The following is an 18,350-nucleotide window of genomic DNA, read 5'->3' as shown; positions in this document are numbered from 1 at the left end:
AAAGACTGGGTAACAATCCGTTTCTGCTACAGTGTCCAGACTCAAATGGAATTACAATTGAACCTGAAGACTGGCCTATAAAAATTAATTCCTGTCTAAAATGAATTTGATTCAATCAAGTCCTCATCATCTGTCCTTCATAGGGTGAGTCGAGATTATTTACCTTTGTCATATATCTGGACAACATACAAAGCAATACGCTTAACTATAAAAAGTAGCCTTATTAGGTCAGTCTGATTTTTGCTTGGAATTGTGTTGCAATTCTTATTTTTTAAAAAATTTGTTTTTTTACTAAATGAAGAAAACTTGCAAGATCATGCTTTATTTGAAGGTGAGCTATCTTCTTACACCGCAAGAATGCATAATAAATGCAACATGGACTTTTAAACTCCTCCTTATAATGTAATGCTGCCACATACAAAAGGAAAGCAAATAAGCGTTTTCATATAAATTGTTCTAAAATTAGTAATGAATGTTTTTCATTTTTCCCAGTAAAATTGACAGAGCCCCCCCCCCCCAATGAAAAACATCCTCCCAACAAAGACCATAATGTTCAGCCAGTAGCATTCTTCTAAATATAATTCTCAATCAATAATGGTAGTAAATCAGATAGATCTGTTATCAGAAAAATGTTAAAAGTTAATTGTACTACAAGCCTCTTGGCCCTCCTCATCTATATTTTATCTGAATAAACTTAAAAATGGATTATTCTCAACATTTTAAAATGTTTTGGCAATGCTTATTAAATAAAAAGCTTAAAACCATCCCTTAGAATTCTGTGATGAGATTTTTTACAACTTTTCATACCACAATTCGATTTGTATGTATTTTTATTCTAAGGAACACACAGATGTTGAAAACCTATTAAAATATTTACTCAAGTGTCAAAATTAAAACTGGGATGAGTAGTTTGGGCAGCCAGTATACATATACACACATTTGTGTATACAAAAAGATGGAGAAAGGGCATGTATGTGCACATGCACACATGTGAGAGAGAAAAAAAAGTATAATCATAAACAAAAACATGGGGAGTGAATAAAAATGCTAATGAAAATGAAAAAGCAAGAGTGAAGCAAAATCCAAGTCACATTCAGAGCAGAGATTATGATAACAAATGGAATTTAGAAAAATTAAAATAATCTGTATCTGAACTGTTGCCCCGAGGAGGTAACATATTCAAAACTACACCAACTCATTAATCCTAACTAATCCTTCTTTGGATCACATTTTCTTTTGTTCTAAAACTTGTCAAAATAGCAAATTAAGATAAGAGGCAACTTTTAGCCTGGCCTCAACAGGAAGAGCAACTCGGGAGACATCAAGCAGAAGCACTGTGTGAATCCTGACTGCAGGAAAACAGGAATTCATTCTGCCAGGATGTGCTCTCTGTGACCAAGAATTTAGTGGTCATCTCCTCTATGCAAAAACACCAAGACCACAAAGTCATTTATTTAATGATACATTTATTGCTTCACCTCTGTTTGTGCCTCTAGTCTCCGAAGAACTACTAGCTGGATCCTCCCACGAATGTTCCCCTCCATGGACATGGAGCGCCTCAATGTCTCCATGGCCTCGTGATTTGACTTGCCCAGAAGTGACTCCCCATTTACTGCAACAAGCTGATCATTTACTCGCAAACGACCATCCTATAACCAAAAACAAACAAACAAAATTTAAAAATCAAGAATTATTAGGCAGAGGTGCTGTATACAGGAAATAAGATGCAGATTATCAGACGTTGCTTTCTGAAATGTAAGAAACAAGAGACTGCATAGTACCAGGTCTTTAAAGAGAAAAATCGTTGTGCTCATTAACTGACCAAGTTCTTGTTCCATTTAGTACATTTTGGAATGAGTTCATAATGCAATTACAGATGCAGAAGTACAGGCACATGCTGCTGCTTTTCTTGCATATGCAATTTAATTTGTATCAGTTCCAAAAAAAATTAAAAAAACAAAACAAAACAAAAAAAAAATGGGAGCTTTTGGTTAGTTAAAAGGACCCACACCACAGCCGTTCGTATTTGCAGTCCAATTGTGAAGGAATACTGCAATGTATTTTACATGCATTGTTATCTGTTACTATGGCATGATAAGAAAATACAGCTCCAGAAGTTTTTGTCTTACATTCTCACAAGAATTTATCTTGTCACAATTACCATGCCACCGTACAGGCCATGTTGTCAGTTCAGAATGGTCACTAAGAATTAAGTATCTGTATTTCAGTTAACGTTGTTCCATGTATTTTAACATTGTTCCATGTATTAACTGCTGCCAATAACAAAGTTGGGGTTGAGCTGAATCAAGTAGCCTATGCTTTGAAGAAAGTCATTCAGTTTCATTGCCAAGGCTAACTGACATTTGTGGATGCAATAAAATTGTGGACGTTGCCATTTTGTGATTTAGGAGCCCTATTGGCATTGTCAGTATAATCTGTGTTTATTTCTTTTCATAAAAGCATGTGCTGCAGACTTCCCTCTTTAGCAAGAAAGTAAGGTCTATTTAATTAAGAGACAGGAGTTTCTTTTAAAGCTTGTCAAGTTCACAATTATCAGGTTGGCATCAGACCTCAAAGAAAAAAGAGAAAGAGACTGAAGAAATCCAATACAGAAGGGCAGTGGAGAAAGAACAGCAAAAGAAGAACTGGCACAGAAGAACATTACCGAGGTTAAAATGAATCTGATTCAATCATAGGTACATTATACACTCTGCATAAGGCACTCATCTGAATTGTTTACATTTTTCATGCATTTGAGTAATCCAAAATATATATACTTTTCAATTTCTATTTTTTCTATCACTAAGATGTTCAATTAACTATTCTGCTATCGCTGCCAAGTCTAAGGCATTTGTGCTAAAGTGAGTTACAGGAGCTGTGACAAACGCAGCTTGCTGAAGGAATATTTTTATTGGAACTCAGTATCATTAACATTACCACAGCAGAGCCTGAATAGAAAGAGGTCCCACAGAGCTGCAGAACAGGAGCACAGAGCAGCATCAAAAATAAACCACAAAGAGCAAAAAGATGGAAAGGCAGAACTGGAAGATGAAATGAAGGAGGACGAATAGAAATAAAGCTTTTCTGGAAAGAGCATGGGAATGGAGAATAGGAAACAGCAATACCATTTGGAAAGGATACTGAAACCTCTCCCACCTCTCTGCTGAATGTTTCATGCCAATATAAATCTACATACAACCAAAGTCAATAGGTTAACCCCACCCTTTCTCTACATATAAAATGATGCCATCACATATGCTAAAGTTTAGGGAGAGAAGAGTTAACATTGTTGAGCAGAAAGCTTTATTACTTGCACATGTTGTAATTCCTTTGTGTTCTATCAAAATTTGCTGAAATGAATGGACTCATTCATGGCAACAGGAGTTTGAGGAAAGAGGATTTTAATTTCTGCAAGTTTGTGTAAGACTGAAAGTTTACAGGTCCTCGTGTCCCCAGAGGCTCCTGAATTACTATCCCCTTTCCATGGATAAACACTAGTGTAAATATCTCAAAAAGCTTCTTACTAAAGTATATACAAATACATGGGCAAGTGCTCCTTGTTCATGGCTCCATTTGTTGACTATGTGACTATAAATGAATCGTTGCAGTCAAACCTCTGAATTGGTTTGGTTCTTAATTTCCCTTATAATACTTTTGTATGAAACTTTATATTTATTTCTTTACATTTTAATAGAGTCGGTTCTTTGAACTTTTGATGCATCTCCGTTCTTTACACTCTGTAACACGCTCCACTTAAATTCAAAATTAAACTTTTAGGATCTGTGAAAAAAAGGCATACATGGTTAATAAATGCTGATAAACTACTCTTGCAAAGCCACCTGTACAAGGTAGAACTGGCAGATAGTTGAACACTGTTTTCAAACATGCTCAGGTAGAAAGTATTTCACAGAAAACTTTTTGCTGCTTTAAAAAAAAATAAAATAATAATAATAAAACACAACCAAAAAAAAAAACCAAAACACAATGTTTAAACAGTTTTCAAACAGATTTTCACATCACTAGTGTTATGGCCTGGTTTAGAAGACTGAACTGCAAGACAATCTGCTTGGCTCAAAACAAGTTAAATGTTGTTTTAACACATTTCTTCTTTCATCTCTGAAAGGTAGGTTTCTTTGTGGCTTCTGAGTAGAAAAACAACATTTGGCATTTCAGCAAAACAGTTTTCAAATGCCATCTCTGAAACTGCAAGTGAGCTACTCTAATAAAGCGTGAAGTTACTGTTCCCTAGCTTATTCAACGAGTGCAGTTTGTTTAAAGAGTCACAGCAAGGGGTAAAACCTACCATCACATGGCTACCATATTCAGAGATGAGACTTTCATGCTTTTACAGTAGAGCAGGGAGATATAAAGCTATGTTCCTCATAGAGTTATATTTTTAATCAAAGCATACCTAGCTATTTCCCTTAGCACATCAATGGTATTTCTCTCAAAAGGAACTCCTTGATAGCCTTTATTAGTATTATCCAAGTCACCATCCACTGCACACAACAAGCAATGTTTACAGCACTAGCACTCAGAAACCTGAAGGAAGTTCAAGATACACCATGTTTGATTGGAACAGATGCACATGCTGAAGACATTCTTTCTAAAAATGACTCTGCTGCATTACAGCTGCAGTAGATAGCAGGTAATCAATAATCAAGAATTCATCTCAAGTGAAAAGACAAGATGTCTCAAGATGAACAAGGCTGAAACCCCTGAAGTTGTGGGGAAAGATGATGTATTTAAGCTCAATTAAACATTCAGTTTTCCTCACATGAAAGGCTCTGCATAATTACATATATAAAGAACCCTGGTAGCCCCTTTCTTACAGATGATGAAAACTAGACACTTCAAAAATTGCAAAAGGAGGTTAAGACAGGACACAATGAGTCAATCAGCAAAAGTAACCATATTTGAATCCTTTAGGATACAGCATTAAAATAGCAATTAAGAATACTAAGGCATTTTTAACTTTGTTGGGTTCTGTAGCCAGAGTAGTGTCACTGGGGCTTACTGTAGCAAGTGTGACTGAAGAAATGGTTGGTATTTTCTGTAATCTTTAACTAGCACACAATAAATAAATCCTAAAGTACAAAATTAAATACTTCAAAAATTTCCCTTACATTTTTCACAAATCCCTTACTGAGCTTTGCAATACCAGTAATAGATCAGAGCTAGATCAATCTGTTAATGTTTCAAAACAAATAAAAAAAGAAAAACAAAAAATACTAAAAATGATGGCCTCTCTTCAGAAAGTCTGTTGCTTGATAACTGTAGCCATTCAAAATTGTCTGTATCTTATAAATAAATCTTCATTATAAAAAGCACACTTCAGCAAAAGAAATTTAATGTATCAAAAACCTTTATACATTTACTGACCATCTACAGCAATGAAAAAAACGTGGCTCATCTTCTGTGTATTATATTTTCTTTTGAAAACAAGTGCTGGCTGTGTGGACAAAGACAAAAAGCTGCTCCCTCCCCACCATCCCCAATATCATTATATTAGCACCTAACAGTATCACAAAGTCAGAAATTGGAGCAGATTTTAAACTCTAAATGTAGAATTGAGAAATAACGCTTACTGAGATGAGTTTCCTGTCACTTTGATTTCCCCATATTATACTTTCCTAAGAATACTTCATACACTGAAAAGCAAATGCACATGCCTAAATCCATAATACTTAATTTCAGAGACAATTACTATGAAATAACATTGGAAAATGCTCTGGACAACTACCAGCTGCAAAGAAAGGCTCTGTATTTAAAAACTTGTTACTAGAAGGCTTTTAAAAATAAGGACAATAAGAACACATTTAAATATTTATGCACAATTGTATGCACACTTTTTAAATTGATATAAGAAATTTTATTAATTCTTAATACCCACTGATTATGTTTTGCTCTATATAAAGGTCATTAGACAGGAGAAAGACAGCTGTTTTTTCTGAATGCATAACAATAAACCATGATTACCCACACATTGCCAAAACGACTGCATGGTTAAAGCTAGAGCCTCAGCCTCTCTCTCATTTGCTCTGGAGCACCCACTCAGACCCATCACTAAGCAGTTTCAACTGGTGAAAAAGTTATGAAGGAGTATAGGGAATAGGTCAAAGGACTGCAGTTTATCACGAGACAAAATATTCTTCCAGTCATGGTGACCACCTTTGCCAGCTGCCCACTTACCTAGACAGGCGCAAGGAAGCCCTGCTTTATTATTTTGCAGACCCCCTCAAGCCAAAATTAAAGGGAGTAACAGTAGGAGAACAGAGAGTGGTAAACAGAGCACATTTGAAAGAGTTGGCTCATGCATCTCTGACATGGCAATAATAGCGAGCCCACTAATGCTGCTGAGACATGGCTCCACAAGCCTTGCTAGTCAAAACAATGAGTTTGCTCATGGTGACACGCTGGCATTGCAACTGCTGTGGACAATGACTCAAGGAACACAGAGCTGGGAAAGCAAGAAGAGCAGACTCATTTTCATGGTAAAGCGAGTTGTACTCTGCAGCAGACACACATGTAAACTGTGTTTATGTAGCTCTAATTTGGCCAATTGCACCGTAACTCGGTTCTGATATACACCAAGTAGATTAGTTTACTCACTTGTCACTTACCCTAAAGTTAACCACCGTGTTCTGCACTGCATGTGCCAGACTCTGTTACACTTGAGAAGACCCAAGCTTTGAAATAACTGTGAGACTAGGACAGGTAAATAATAGGAGCGTGAAAGTATTAAACATTCATATCAAAGCTAAAGCCTTGATTACTGCTATTTACCAGCTGCTGTAAATAGATGATCATGAAAGTTTTAATGCTGTGAATTGTCTTACTCAGCAGGCTAATGTCAGCAAAGGAATTTACATAAACTGAATTAAAAGGTATTTTTACAGAAAAGAGAACTGCAAGGAATTGCTGAGATAACACAAGAGATAAAAAAATACATTATGGATCAACAACAGCTACCTATACTAGTCCCAGAAACTAAGACTTCTTTGTTTTAAATAATTAAGAAAGTTACTTTTTCCAATTGTTATTTGAAAAACAAAAAACAATGCTGTCAACAGATCTCCTAAAACTTAGAAAGTACCTCAAATACTTTTCAATCAGAAATGTACAGCAGTCTTTGTACAGTCCACAGAGGGAGCAGAACACTTCATAATACTGTCCCTTACCAATTCAGTCCATCTCAGGAACAATTGGTAACTTCTGCCCAACTGATGCCAGGCTCAGCTAAGTCACAATGACTACAATGGTTAAAATATTTTGGATAAAACAGAAAGCAAATGGTGAACTAGGTTTTTTTTACCAGTACGAATTAAATACATAACTCTTAACCTCACAGAACTGCCAATTATTATTTTTTGTAAATTAATTTTTCTTTTCATTCTTTGATGTGCCTGCCTGTATCACTTGGTGAAAACCGAAAACAATGCAGACTGAACGATAAATGTAGATATCTAACTGTCACTGAGACTAGCAGCACGGTTTAGCAGCAGCATAGTTTCCTATTCCCTTCTGCGAGCTGTGGGGTAGCTGGGAGGCATCCTCTCCCTCCTAACTACACAGCCTCAGCCTCCCCACCCTTCCTACAGTATTTAAATGCCCCACAACATCTGCTTCCATTTACTTTCCTTGGGAAAAGCCTTGCCATGCACATGACACCAAAATCTTGGAAAAAAACATCAGATTTGCCGTTCACCTAAAGGAGTGAGTGACAAAAAGTTACTCATTCTCAGAAGACTTATCAAGCCAGATTCAGGACCAAATATACAACTGCCAAAATTCTAATGAAACCAGTCTGATCTGTTTATTCCATACCTTAAAAGCAGCACCTCCATGAATAACGGACTTGATGAAAATCCCAAGATCAGCTCCAGTCTCCCGAGATTTGTTGCCTTTTAAGCTCACACCAAGTCCAGCAGAGCCAGAATCATTCAGAGGAATCTCAAAGGTCAGCTGTTCTGTGGTTTCTGGAGAAAGAACACTGCAGTTTGGCTCTCCTTTCTAATGGAAAAAATAAGGGTGAAAATAAGGATGAAAATACAGGTGAAAAGGAGACACAGAAACAATGCATAAACTAGTTGTATACATAGGTTAATGTAACAAGAAATAGTCCTATTTTCCATAAAGTAACTGAAAGAAACTGTGTTACAACCAATAATACATTTAGATGGCATTTGGTCACATGATGCGGCTTAAAAATGTTATTTTTAACAATAGCTAGCAATATGTTTAAATATAAAGGAGAATGGCTTAGTTTCACATGATATAAAACTGATGTTGCAGCAGAATAATAAAGACTTATTCTAAACACAGCTGCATTAAAAATTTAAGCCATAAAACTCTCACCGTCTTTACATGCAGCTCACAAACTGTAATGACAGTTGTACTGTTAAATTCAATTCCCCTCTGAAAATTGAGTTACATCCTTAAAAAATTATCCCCCCATTAAAACTGTCTACAGAGGGAAGTTGGTGTAACAAAAGCGATGGTGAGAATTGAAAATGCAATAACTTATTCTGCACTAACTCCCTTTGTGCATACTTTTACTCCACCCAAAAGTTTTTTACCCCTCTGGTAAAGATTGATCTAAAGATTTTTCCTACATTAGATTACTGCTTACAAGACTGCAAAGTGAAGTGTCCACAGCTTGGGAAGATCAGAAAGAGCTTTCTTTTACTGTACGCTGTACCTGCAATTTTGTAGGGTTGTTTGTTGTTGGTTGCTTTTGTTGTTGTTTTTAAAGTTAGAATTGTAAGATTGAAGAAAAAAAAATTCTAGCCTGAAGGATTCGTACTGGCACTACATAGAATAAAACTAAAAAAAAAGAAACCTTCTATAAGGTGTTCATAGAAGATATTAGTGCAAAAAGACCTTATGAATCACATCAAATTGTATTCCACACTTCCTTCTCCATATAACTCTAAGACAATTGAATAGTTTATGTTGCTTGTTGATTGAACATTTTCTATTCTTCATAACAGTAGCATAAAAAAATAATAATAAAAAAGGGAATACACAGACAAGCACAAGTTGAAAAATATTACTGCGGTCTATTTTCAAAGGCATCAGTCTTCTGTTCAACTATCATGCAGAGGCCACATGGAAGTATTACCTGGGTCAATCCTCCTTTTACCTAATGAGGAAGAATCATTTCTAGGGGCTAAGCTGCAACACATACAAGTATAATGTAATTATCAACAAAAGTGCAAGCAATACTGATGCTTTCTCAGCAGCCAAATTAATCCCATATATTCTTAGTTTATTATGAGCAGAAATTAAAATCTTAAAGCAACAGCAACAAAGAAAAACAGTAACCACTAAGTATACTTGCATTTGTTTCAGATGCCCTTTCACTGATGAGAAGCAGCTACTGTTTAGACCACATGACCCAGAGAGCTAGGACTGTAAACCTCAATCCCAAAATACATCATGCTCGTGTTCTTCCTGAAATGTAACTACATGGTATTAAGTCAACACAATTTGTCTAACTGCCAAATATAAAAATGACAGCACGGACACTGATAGCTGTCTTGATGCTCATCTCCAATACCTGTGCTACTCATCTGTGCTTTTGTCTTTGCTCACCAGAAGTAGACGATTATGTTACAAATCCATCACTTTTGTTTTTCAGTTGTGGATGCAGACACATTTTGAACACGATCCCTGGAAAACTACAAATTCGTACTTATGTGTGTGAACAATACAGAATGGTTTGTAGATATTCTTGCTCTGACTTTCTTCAGAACAATCAGGGCAAGGAGAAAGACAAAATTACTGGCCTACTAACAAGCATTTAAACTTTCTCATGGTTTTGGAGGGAAGATTTTAGTGCTCTACCTTTTGTTTTTCAAAATACACATATGCTCGTCAGCTGATTTAGAACTTTTAGATCAGAACTCTACTGAAATTGCACATCCTGCCTGGATGCGGACAGAGGAAATCCTTCTCAGGTCTCCTCAAGGTCCCTGACATGATATCTCTGGCAGTCCTTCAGGACAGACTTTTATGTATTAGTTTACTGGGTCCCCTAAGTAAGCAGTTCCTGTGTGCTGCTATCCTGCAGCCTAAAGGCCATGTGCAGAGCCAGAAACAGAACAGGGCTACTGTTTCCTGTAGCACAGGTCTGTACACTGCCTGAGATTTGTAAGAAAGGCTTCTGCCCTCTGAACAGGAGAGGTCATCCCTTCCACCAAGGTGCACTACTAGAAGAGGAATTAGGAATTCTGCACATTAGGAATTCTGCAGCAGACCTGGTGAATAAAGGACCTTTGATAATTTGTCATTCACTTTGTAAAGAGCTGTACAAGGTGTCCCTGGCAAAGTGTTCGTAGTGTGGGGGGCTGCAGGGCAGCCTCTGTGAGAAGAGGCCAGGGGTTGCCCTGTGCTGGACACAGCCTCCGGGATGGACCCACCACAGGGCACAGCCGAGCACCTCACCCAAGATGGTGGCAAAGTGAAGAAAATAGTGGCCAGAGAGTGGAGGAGGAAACAGAAAGAGAGAGAAGCATCCATCAAGGTCAGAGAACAGAGGAAGAGGAGAAGGAGCTGCTCCATGGCAGAGCAGAGATTCTCTTACAGCCCACAGAAGCCTCGTGCTGGAGCATGCCCTGACAGGGAACTGTCAGGATATTCCTGACAGGGCCTGCCACTAAAATCCTGCTGATTATGGCCAAGGCACCTCCAGGTCTATTCTTCTGCTTTAATCCACAACACCTACACCGGACTCTTGGCCTTCCTGTGTGTATAACGCAGCTTTTCAGTCACTCCCAGCACCACTATGGGAGCAGTGTTGGGGGGTTGTTGCCACAGGCCGTAAAGGCCCTCCATGCCCATGCCTACCTTCACCACAGCTGTCCAATTACTTTACAATGTTACCTCAGTACAAACTTGCAGTTTATCTAAAACTGAACTTGGTCACGTTCAGATCAGATTTTAATGAGGATGGCTGAATTTAAGCCCTGGCACAAAAAGCCATTACTATGCAAAAAAGTTTTTGAGGAAGAGGTGACACAAGTCAACAGGTTCTACATTGTCAAGTAAAACATATATAATTTTTGTTAGGTTCTTTCTCAGAATCATCTTAAATGTTTCACTTCAAGCTCAAAGATGTATGCTAATTTTAGGCTAAGCACTTCAAGCATTTGTTAATACAATATTATTAAGATAAAGATGACAAGATCTATACACACCCGTCAAGACAACATATGAAATAAACCAGGCAGATGAGTCTGGTATCGATTAGGATGATCAACTTAAATTCGAGCATTCCCATTTGTACTATTGCTTGTCATACACCACTTGTGCATCTCTGGCTGCACCCCAGGCCCTGGCAGCAGCAGCGGCTGCAGGGGGCCACACACCGTCCCCTTCCAACAGCATGGGCACAGGCTGCGTGGCGGCACTCAGCTCAGCTCAGGGCATCAGGAAACAAACTGGATGGAGTCCAGAGGACAGCAATGAAAATCTTGTTTAACCCTGAGATAAAAAGCCTTAAAAAAATGACAGTCATCTTCTAAACACTTTAAAATTTTTCTCATTTTTCTTTGGAGCCAATTTTTGAATGAAGAAATACCTCATTTTAGTAGCAGGCCAGGACACATTGGGTGAGTCTCAAAGAAAACTTTTGCCATTGCTATCTGGGGAAAAAAGACTGACGAGGTGGTGATTTGAAGCCTCCCACTATAAACAGAGTGAGAGAATATTACGTGTAGCTTTTCAGCATAACTGAGTTCGGTTTTAAATTTTCATAAAATAAATTGTTAAAAGCAGAGTAACTGAAAAATAGTAACAAGCTGTTCAATGTTCTATAACAGTTCCCAACTTCATTTAATGTAACTATCCCATGCATTAGCTCTTGTTAATAACCTACAAGATCATTGCCTGCATGCCTGGCCATGTCATCTATCAAATTGGAGACATCAAGACGTATTCAGCAAGACACCAGGCAAGTACAGTAAATCTTTGTCAGTACTCAGATTCTAAGAAAAACAGAGGAAACTAATTTGGAATACATAACATTTCACCACCATTTCCCTTGCTACAGTTCTCTGAGAAATATTTATCATACAAAAACTTCAGCAAATTTAAACAACTACTACTTTTACCCATTACTGGAAAATTTGCTCATCTACCATACATTCCTTCACAACGTGTTCCTTGTTCAACACAGAGAAATTATCCTAAAGCCTCCCCTTTCAATACTTATATTTGGCCTTACCCTAAAATCCAGCTAGCATTGATTTAAAGTAATGCTGAACATTGTGTAATAGTACTATAAAAGTTTGTTACGCATGAGCAAGGGTGAATAACATTTCAATGATTTCAGAGGCATGGGTAACAGGAAAGCAGACACACATCTAAAAACAGTGAGTAAACTGTCTTGATTCACATAAAATTTTCACACCCTACTCATTGTATGATATCTGACAGCAAATGCCTGTGTATTCAGTCCATGATGTCTGAAGACTCTTTGGTACAAATACAGGATGGAAAAACCTTTCTTCTTTGTGGGAGAATGTGGATGGAAACAAAAAGGAGGAAGAACAGAGGAGAAAAAAGGGAATAACAGAATCAAAAGTTTTATTTCGTCCTATATTCACTAAATGGTTTCCAATTATTATTATTATTATCCTAATATTAGCAGTCTTCATTTGCTCTTGAAAGGAGTGTCTTTTCAATGATAACCAAAAAGAGCTCCAGCCTTCCTTAAGTTAACAGCTCATCACTTAACTGCTTCATTTGGGCAACTGACTTCATGAGTGATGGCCCCTGTTCCTAGATATGCAGATATGAATATTAAATGTTGCTAGTGACTCACAGAGCTGAATTCCCACTGCCTCCATTTCCCTGACGTTGCTAAAACATTATCCCAAGACATCAATACTTTACAACAGAGCAAACTCCATCAGCTGAGTTATGGTCTGGTAAAGAAAATCCTCTCCAATGCACTAAGCCTCAAATTCTATTAGAAACATTTCTTACCTCAGGATTATCCTAGAATTTGAATTCACTCAAACACAGAATGAATGAAATGAGCTACAACACAAATATATTTCTGGACCAGGAAAAGGTTTTTACAGTTTAATGTTATAATTTACCTACTCAACAATCATGTTGTGTATTTTCCACCCTGAATTTATCATAGTTCAGCAGTTCAGAAATTTCATGATAGTATATCACTGAAGTCATACCCTGCTTTTGTGTTTCGTTTAATTCCAGTACCCAGTTAAGCAGCACACAGCTGCTTGCACTGCCCCCAAGCCAGATGGGGGAAGAGAATCAGAAGGGCAAATGTTGGAAAACACATGGGTAAAGACATTTTAACAGGTTGAAAAACAAACAAGAGAACACCACAGCAAAGAAAAACAAAGTCAAGGGAAAAACAAACAAACAAAAAAGAAAACACATGATGCTAAACACAATTGTTCACCATCAGCCAAACAAGGCCAAGCAACAGCAGCAAACAGCTCCCTTTTCCTCTAATTTTTATGGATGAGCACTGTGTCATGTGGCATGGAAAATCCCTTTGATCAGTTGGGGTCAGCTGACCTGGCTGTGTCCCCTCTCAGCTTCCTGTGCATCCCCAGCCTGCTCGCTGTTGGGGCAACATGAGAAGCAGAAAATCACTGGATTGTGTGTAAGTACTGCTCAGCAACAACTAAAGCATAGTGTTACCAACACTGTTTTTATCACAAACCCAGAACACAGCACCATATGAACTTCTATGAAGAAAATTAACTCTATCCCAGTCAAAAAAAACGTGCTGTAGACATAGGCAAGTAATTCGATGATACTATTATAAATGAGAAATTTTCATATAAATCAAATTCCAGATAGCCAAGTGATGAGACCTCAAGATGGCTAGAGAGCTTTGAGATAGACTGGCCTGTACTTTTCCTTTAAGATGGGTACATTGTAGACAGCAAAAGAGATTTTCAACACCTAAGTATTAATAAAACGTACTTAAGAGTGAAACAGATTAAAGTAAAAAAAGACTTGAAAAATCAATCTCCACTGCTCACTTTATCCTTGCTCTGGGGATCCTTCCTTCAGCTTTGCTAAATTATAGCCTGTCAGCTTTCAATGGCTTCCTCTGTTGCAACAAGCTCTGATACACACCTGCCTTTTCCTCTGCAGCCTGGCCATGTGTGTTCCCTGCTGTGTCACAGTCCCAGTTCCTGCACCATCCAGCACTCAACATAGTTCCTGAGTGCTCCCAACTGCTTAGGGAAGACAACAGTCTCACCTCTTTCTCCAATGCTTTTTTTGTTTGTTTGTTTGTTTTTGTACTTTTTTCCCCCCAGACCAGAGTACAGTCAAAAGGAGTTCAAGAAGTAATCTTTCCACTTGCTGCCCAGACTCAGCCATTAAACAGAATGGAGCTAACCAACTAAACAGGTACCATTCCTCACCAAGAAAATCAGGACAGGAATGTTTTCATTTACCTAGACATCTGCATGAAACTTCAGTAAAATCAATTCTGACATATGTTGAATTACCACAGATAGAAAAGTTCAGAAGAGTTTACATGAAGGTAAGAGAAAAGTGAGAGAACACATTTTGCTAGTTTTAAGAGGAGAAAACCTAATAATACATACTAAACATTCAGCAACAGATAGAAAACCTTCATTCAGGAATCTTAGGATACGTTTGATTAAATGATGTTCTGCCAACAATTTTATTTAATTCTTAGAAGCACATCTCTACCTCAGGTCTCCGATTTCTTAATTAAAAGGCTATAATAATGGATTCCTAAAGCACCCTAAAATTTTATTGGTATGTAATTGTCTCCAACCAATTCCCAATCTTCTAAAGCACAGACAAAATATACTTTTAGCCTTCTCTTATTCCCACAACACACAAAAACTGCACAGTCATAGTACAAACAGAACTATAACCTCTGAAAAAAGTACTATGAACTGTATTTTTCCCCCTTCTGTTTAGTCCCTGGTTGTATCTATTCAATACTGTGTCAATCCTCTGTCTGCCATGGGACACCATTTTCAATTAGTCCTTTTATTTAATCTTAACCACGCCTGTTCTCATTGACCACTGCACTTTTTATCTGTGGATTTATGATAATCTAATGCATATCTTTCACTGGAAAGGTTGCCTTATTTATCCCTATTGTTCTTTTGCCAAAAGAGAAGCTTACAAAAAAAATTAGCTCCCACTTAAGCCAGGAAGGAAATAGCATTTGTTTAACACAACAAGAGACCTTTCAGTACCTGTCTGATGCCCTTGACCAACATGCTATTATAGTCTCTCAATATGCTGGCTGCCCCTTGCCTGGCTGCTCATTTCTGATAAGAGATGCCAACTCCCTGGAGTGCCATTCAGAGCTGAGAGCAAAAGGCAAGAGACCCAGGAGGGTTATTTTCAAAGGCTTATGAAGGAAGTAAGACATTTACATGCTTTTGCAATTATTTTCTGCAAAACCTGTAAAAGCTAAAGAGCGGTATTTAAATTGTGGCACCGCATAACTGTTAGTGGCAGAAAAGCTTGAAAAGATGATACTTGCACTATTCTCTCTATTCTTTTCAAGAGCTTAGGCACAATTAAGAAATACTTCACTGACAGTTCATTCATTGACTCAATATAAAATCTACACTGTATTTTGCCATAGATATCCAGTAATGCTTTTGATAATAATACTCTAAGTTAATGCACTGCTGTAATCTTGTCACGATCTAGTAAATAACTGAAGTCATTGTTGCATGTATCCGTCTTCAGACAGATGCTTTCATATCATGATCTTTAAAATCACCTGCATTCCACACTGCAATAAAAACTAAATGGTCACTAATGGCACATCCTAAGACAAAAAAAAAACAAACAGCAAAACCAGCAAATCTGTGAAGATATATTATTCTGTACTTGGATACTTTTTAAATTAATGCCATACACTACACATTCATGTCATATTAGATAGAATGGTCCTGTTTTGAATTACGTAGACCCTCTAGAATTAGACCTTTGAAAACTCACAAAATTAGATTCAATTCTTCACCCAAGGCACATACACTGCATTTCATTTTAGTTATTTGATGTGTCGGGGTGCTCCAAAAAATGGAGATCCTCCAAATCACTTGATATGCCTATTCAAGATCATGTGGCAAGTTTTACTCAAGGAAAAGGTTTGTCCTTGCAAAACAGTTTTGTAATTCTATGTGGCACTGCTCTTCAACCTTAAAAATGCAGTTTCACATAACATTATAAGTTCCATAACTGTAGGAAATGAGAGAAAAATTAACTAGTTTGGTCCTCAGTCAAGGTACACCACATTGTGAAAATTCCAATTTCCATCCTAGATGTGAAGTTAGTCATATGCTCAAACACCCTACTGAGCTGGATCCTTATACAGTTAAGTTACCTTGCTGGTTAGACTGGAAAATCTTATCACTTGCAAAGATGGAAAGCTACACTGTATTTTCAGGGTGAATTTAGCACTGCTGTTCCTGTGTACCTTTGAAATATACTGCAGGCAAACAGTTCACAACACTGTGCTATGCAAATCTTAATTGTTTATTTTGATTTATTAGTTATTGTTTAAAGGGATGATAAACAAAGTAGTAAGTAGTCTGATACTTTTATGTCTACTTCAAACTCCATATGCACACATTTTACATTAAGTCAGTCCTAGAAAAACTTTTTTCATGGATTCTAAGGCAGAGACACTTAAAAATTTTCATATGGTATATGGAACAAGTCCAGTGACCCTTGTAAAAGGCAATGTACTGCAGTTGCCAGTAAGATTTAAGAATTGCCCAAAGACTTTGTTTTTATGAAATGCAAATACCCTAAGTCTGGTTGAATGATTCTGAGATGTATAATGATTCAGTTTCTGTTAAGAGATAGATTTTCTTTGCCTCTATTCTGATGTATACCTAATTCTGATTTCACAGATTTAAGTGAACTGCCAAGCCATTTCGGACAATACCACAACTAAGACTGATGCTATCCAGTCAACAGTATTCCTTTCCCAATGCTCTGAGGCAGCATTCCTCAACACTTACATATCTTGGGCAATAATCCTGTAAGCAAATACATTACCCCTTGGCATGAGTAGTAACACGTTTTTCTCTCCTTATTTGCCCCCACTCTACTTTTTACTTTACCCACAAGCATCAGAGGTTGTTGCAGGTAATGAGTGCTAGGACCATAGTTTTCAGACCACCCTTTTAAGGTTCCTTGAATTTGTTGGAAATAGTAAGACTGGGATCTGACAACCAAAATACTGCTAGGTCAAAATAATTTGATGGGCTTGACAAAGAAGGCAATAGTTGACTCAGATGCAGTAACATCACTGCAGCTCATCACTAGATGAAAAGCACAGTAAATTTTGTTGGTAGCTATATTGGCACCAGATAGCCAATATATTTCTGGCTTCTTCTAGAAGCCAGAAACGATGAAAATGAAGGGATACTTCTTGTCACACCTTTGTTTTCACTGTGAAAAGAAAGAAGGTCAAGTTCCTTTTGCTGTGGTTCCTTCTAAATAGTTGTCTCTTATCGACTTGTACTACAAGCAAGGTAAATAATCAGCTATGCCTCAGTCCATAGTTTTCAATACTGTAAACTACAATAAACTAGATTATGTATCTGTTCTCAGATACGTAATCAATGAAAGCTGAAAACCTTTGAGGACTGTGCTACACAATCTTTGCATTCTGAAGATATATTTTCACAGACACAGTCTGCACCGATTTCTCAACTAATCTACATAAATAAAATCTAAAACCCCCAAATTAAAAACTTTCTCTGAAAAATTTATTGGAAAAAAAAAAACACAGAACTTTATCTATATTGTTTATAAAGTAATTCAAGATGGAAAATGCCATATGCATTAATTATTTCTTTCTCTTCATTATACAGAACAATTCAGGGACTGAATCTTCTGTGTTATTAAAATCCAAAATACGTATATTGACCTAGTTTTTGAAAGACTTTTTCCCTTTGAATAGAGAACACAACAAAGAATTGGTACTTGTTGGAATCATTTTGTGACTGAAATTATTTGACCGTTTCTGTTTTATCAGGCATTAGAAACATGGGTTTGACCTACAAAAACAGGTGCAAAACTGCTTAAGTCTGTGCTGAAATCTCATCTATTATTTCCTGCACATAAAAAGGCAAGAAACAATTAGAAGGAAGTAATAGAAAATAAGCTCTGAATATTAAAAACAAAAAAAAAAAAGGACAACACTTGAAGCAAACGAGTTCTTCAGGCACAGAAGTTCAAGGCAGTGGAAGGAATTAATTAGTAGGACACTGAAACATAAAAGTTAATCAAACAGTGAGCAGGAAAAAATGCTTAATTGAACTTGCCTTTCATCATGA

The 18,350-nt window shown here is 37.1% G+C and overlaps 1 protein-coding gene across 6 annotated transcripts in view; it reads right to left on the bottom strand.

The window, feature by feature from the left end:
- PARD3B (par-3 family cell polarity regulator beta) overlaps nt 1-18,350 on the bottom strand; it is a 399,577-nt gene that overhangs the window by 197,083 nt on the left and 184,144 nt on the right. For all 6 annotated transcript variants that reach the window (XM_068685930.1, XM_068685929.1, XM_068685927.1 and 3 more), the window contains 2 exons: nt 7,828-8,013; nt 1,479-1,649 (listed from right to left, as the gene is read on the bottom strand). In XM_068685930.1, coding sequence (XP_068542031.1) covers nt 1,479-1,649; nt 7,828-8,013 — 357 coding nt within the window. The remainder of the gene's footprint in view (nt 1-1,478; nt 1,650-7,827; nt 8,014-18,350) is intronic.

Source organism: Anas acuta, chromosome 6, assembly GCF_963932015.1.
Source record: "Anas acuta chromosome 6, bAnaAcu1.1, whole genome shotgun sequence".
Lineage (NCBI taxonomy): Eukaryota > Metazoa > Chordata > Aves > Anseriformes > Anatidae > Anas > Anas acuta.
This window is presented reverse-complemented; position numbering and strand designations above follow the sequence as displayed.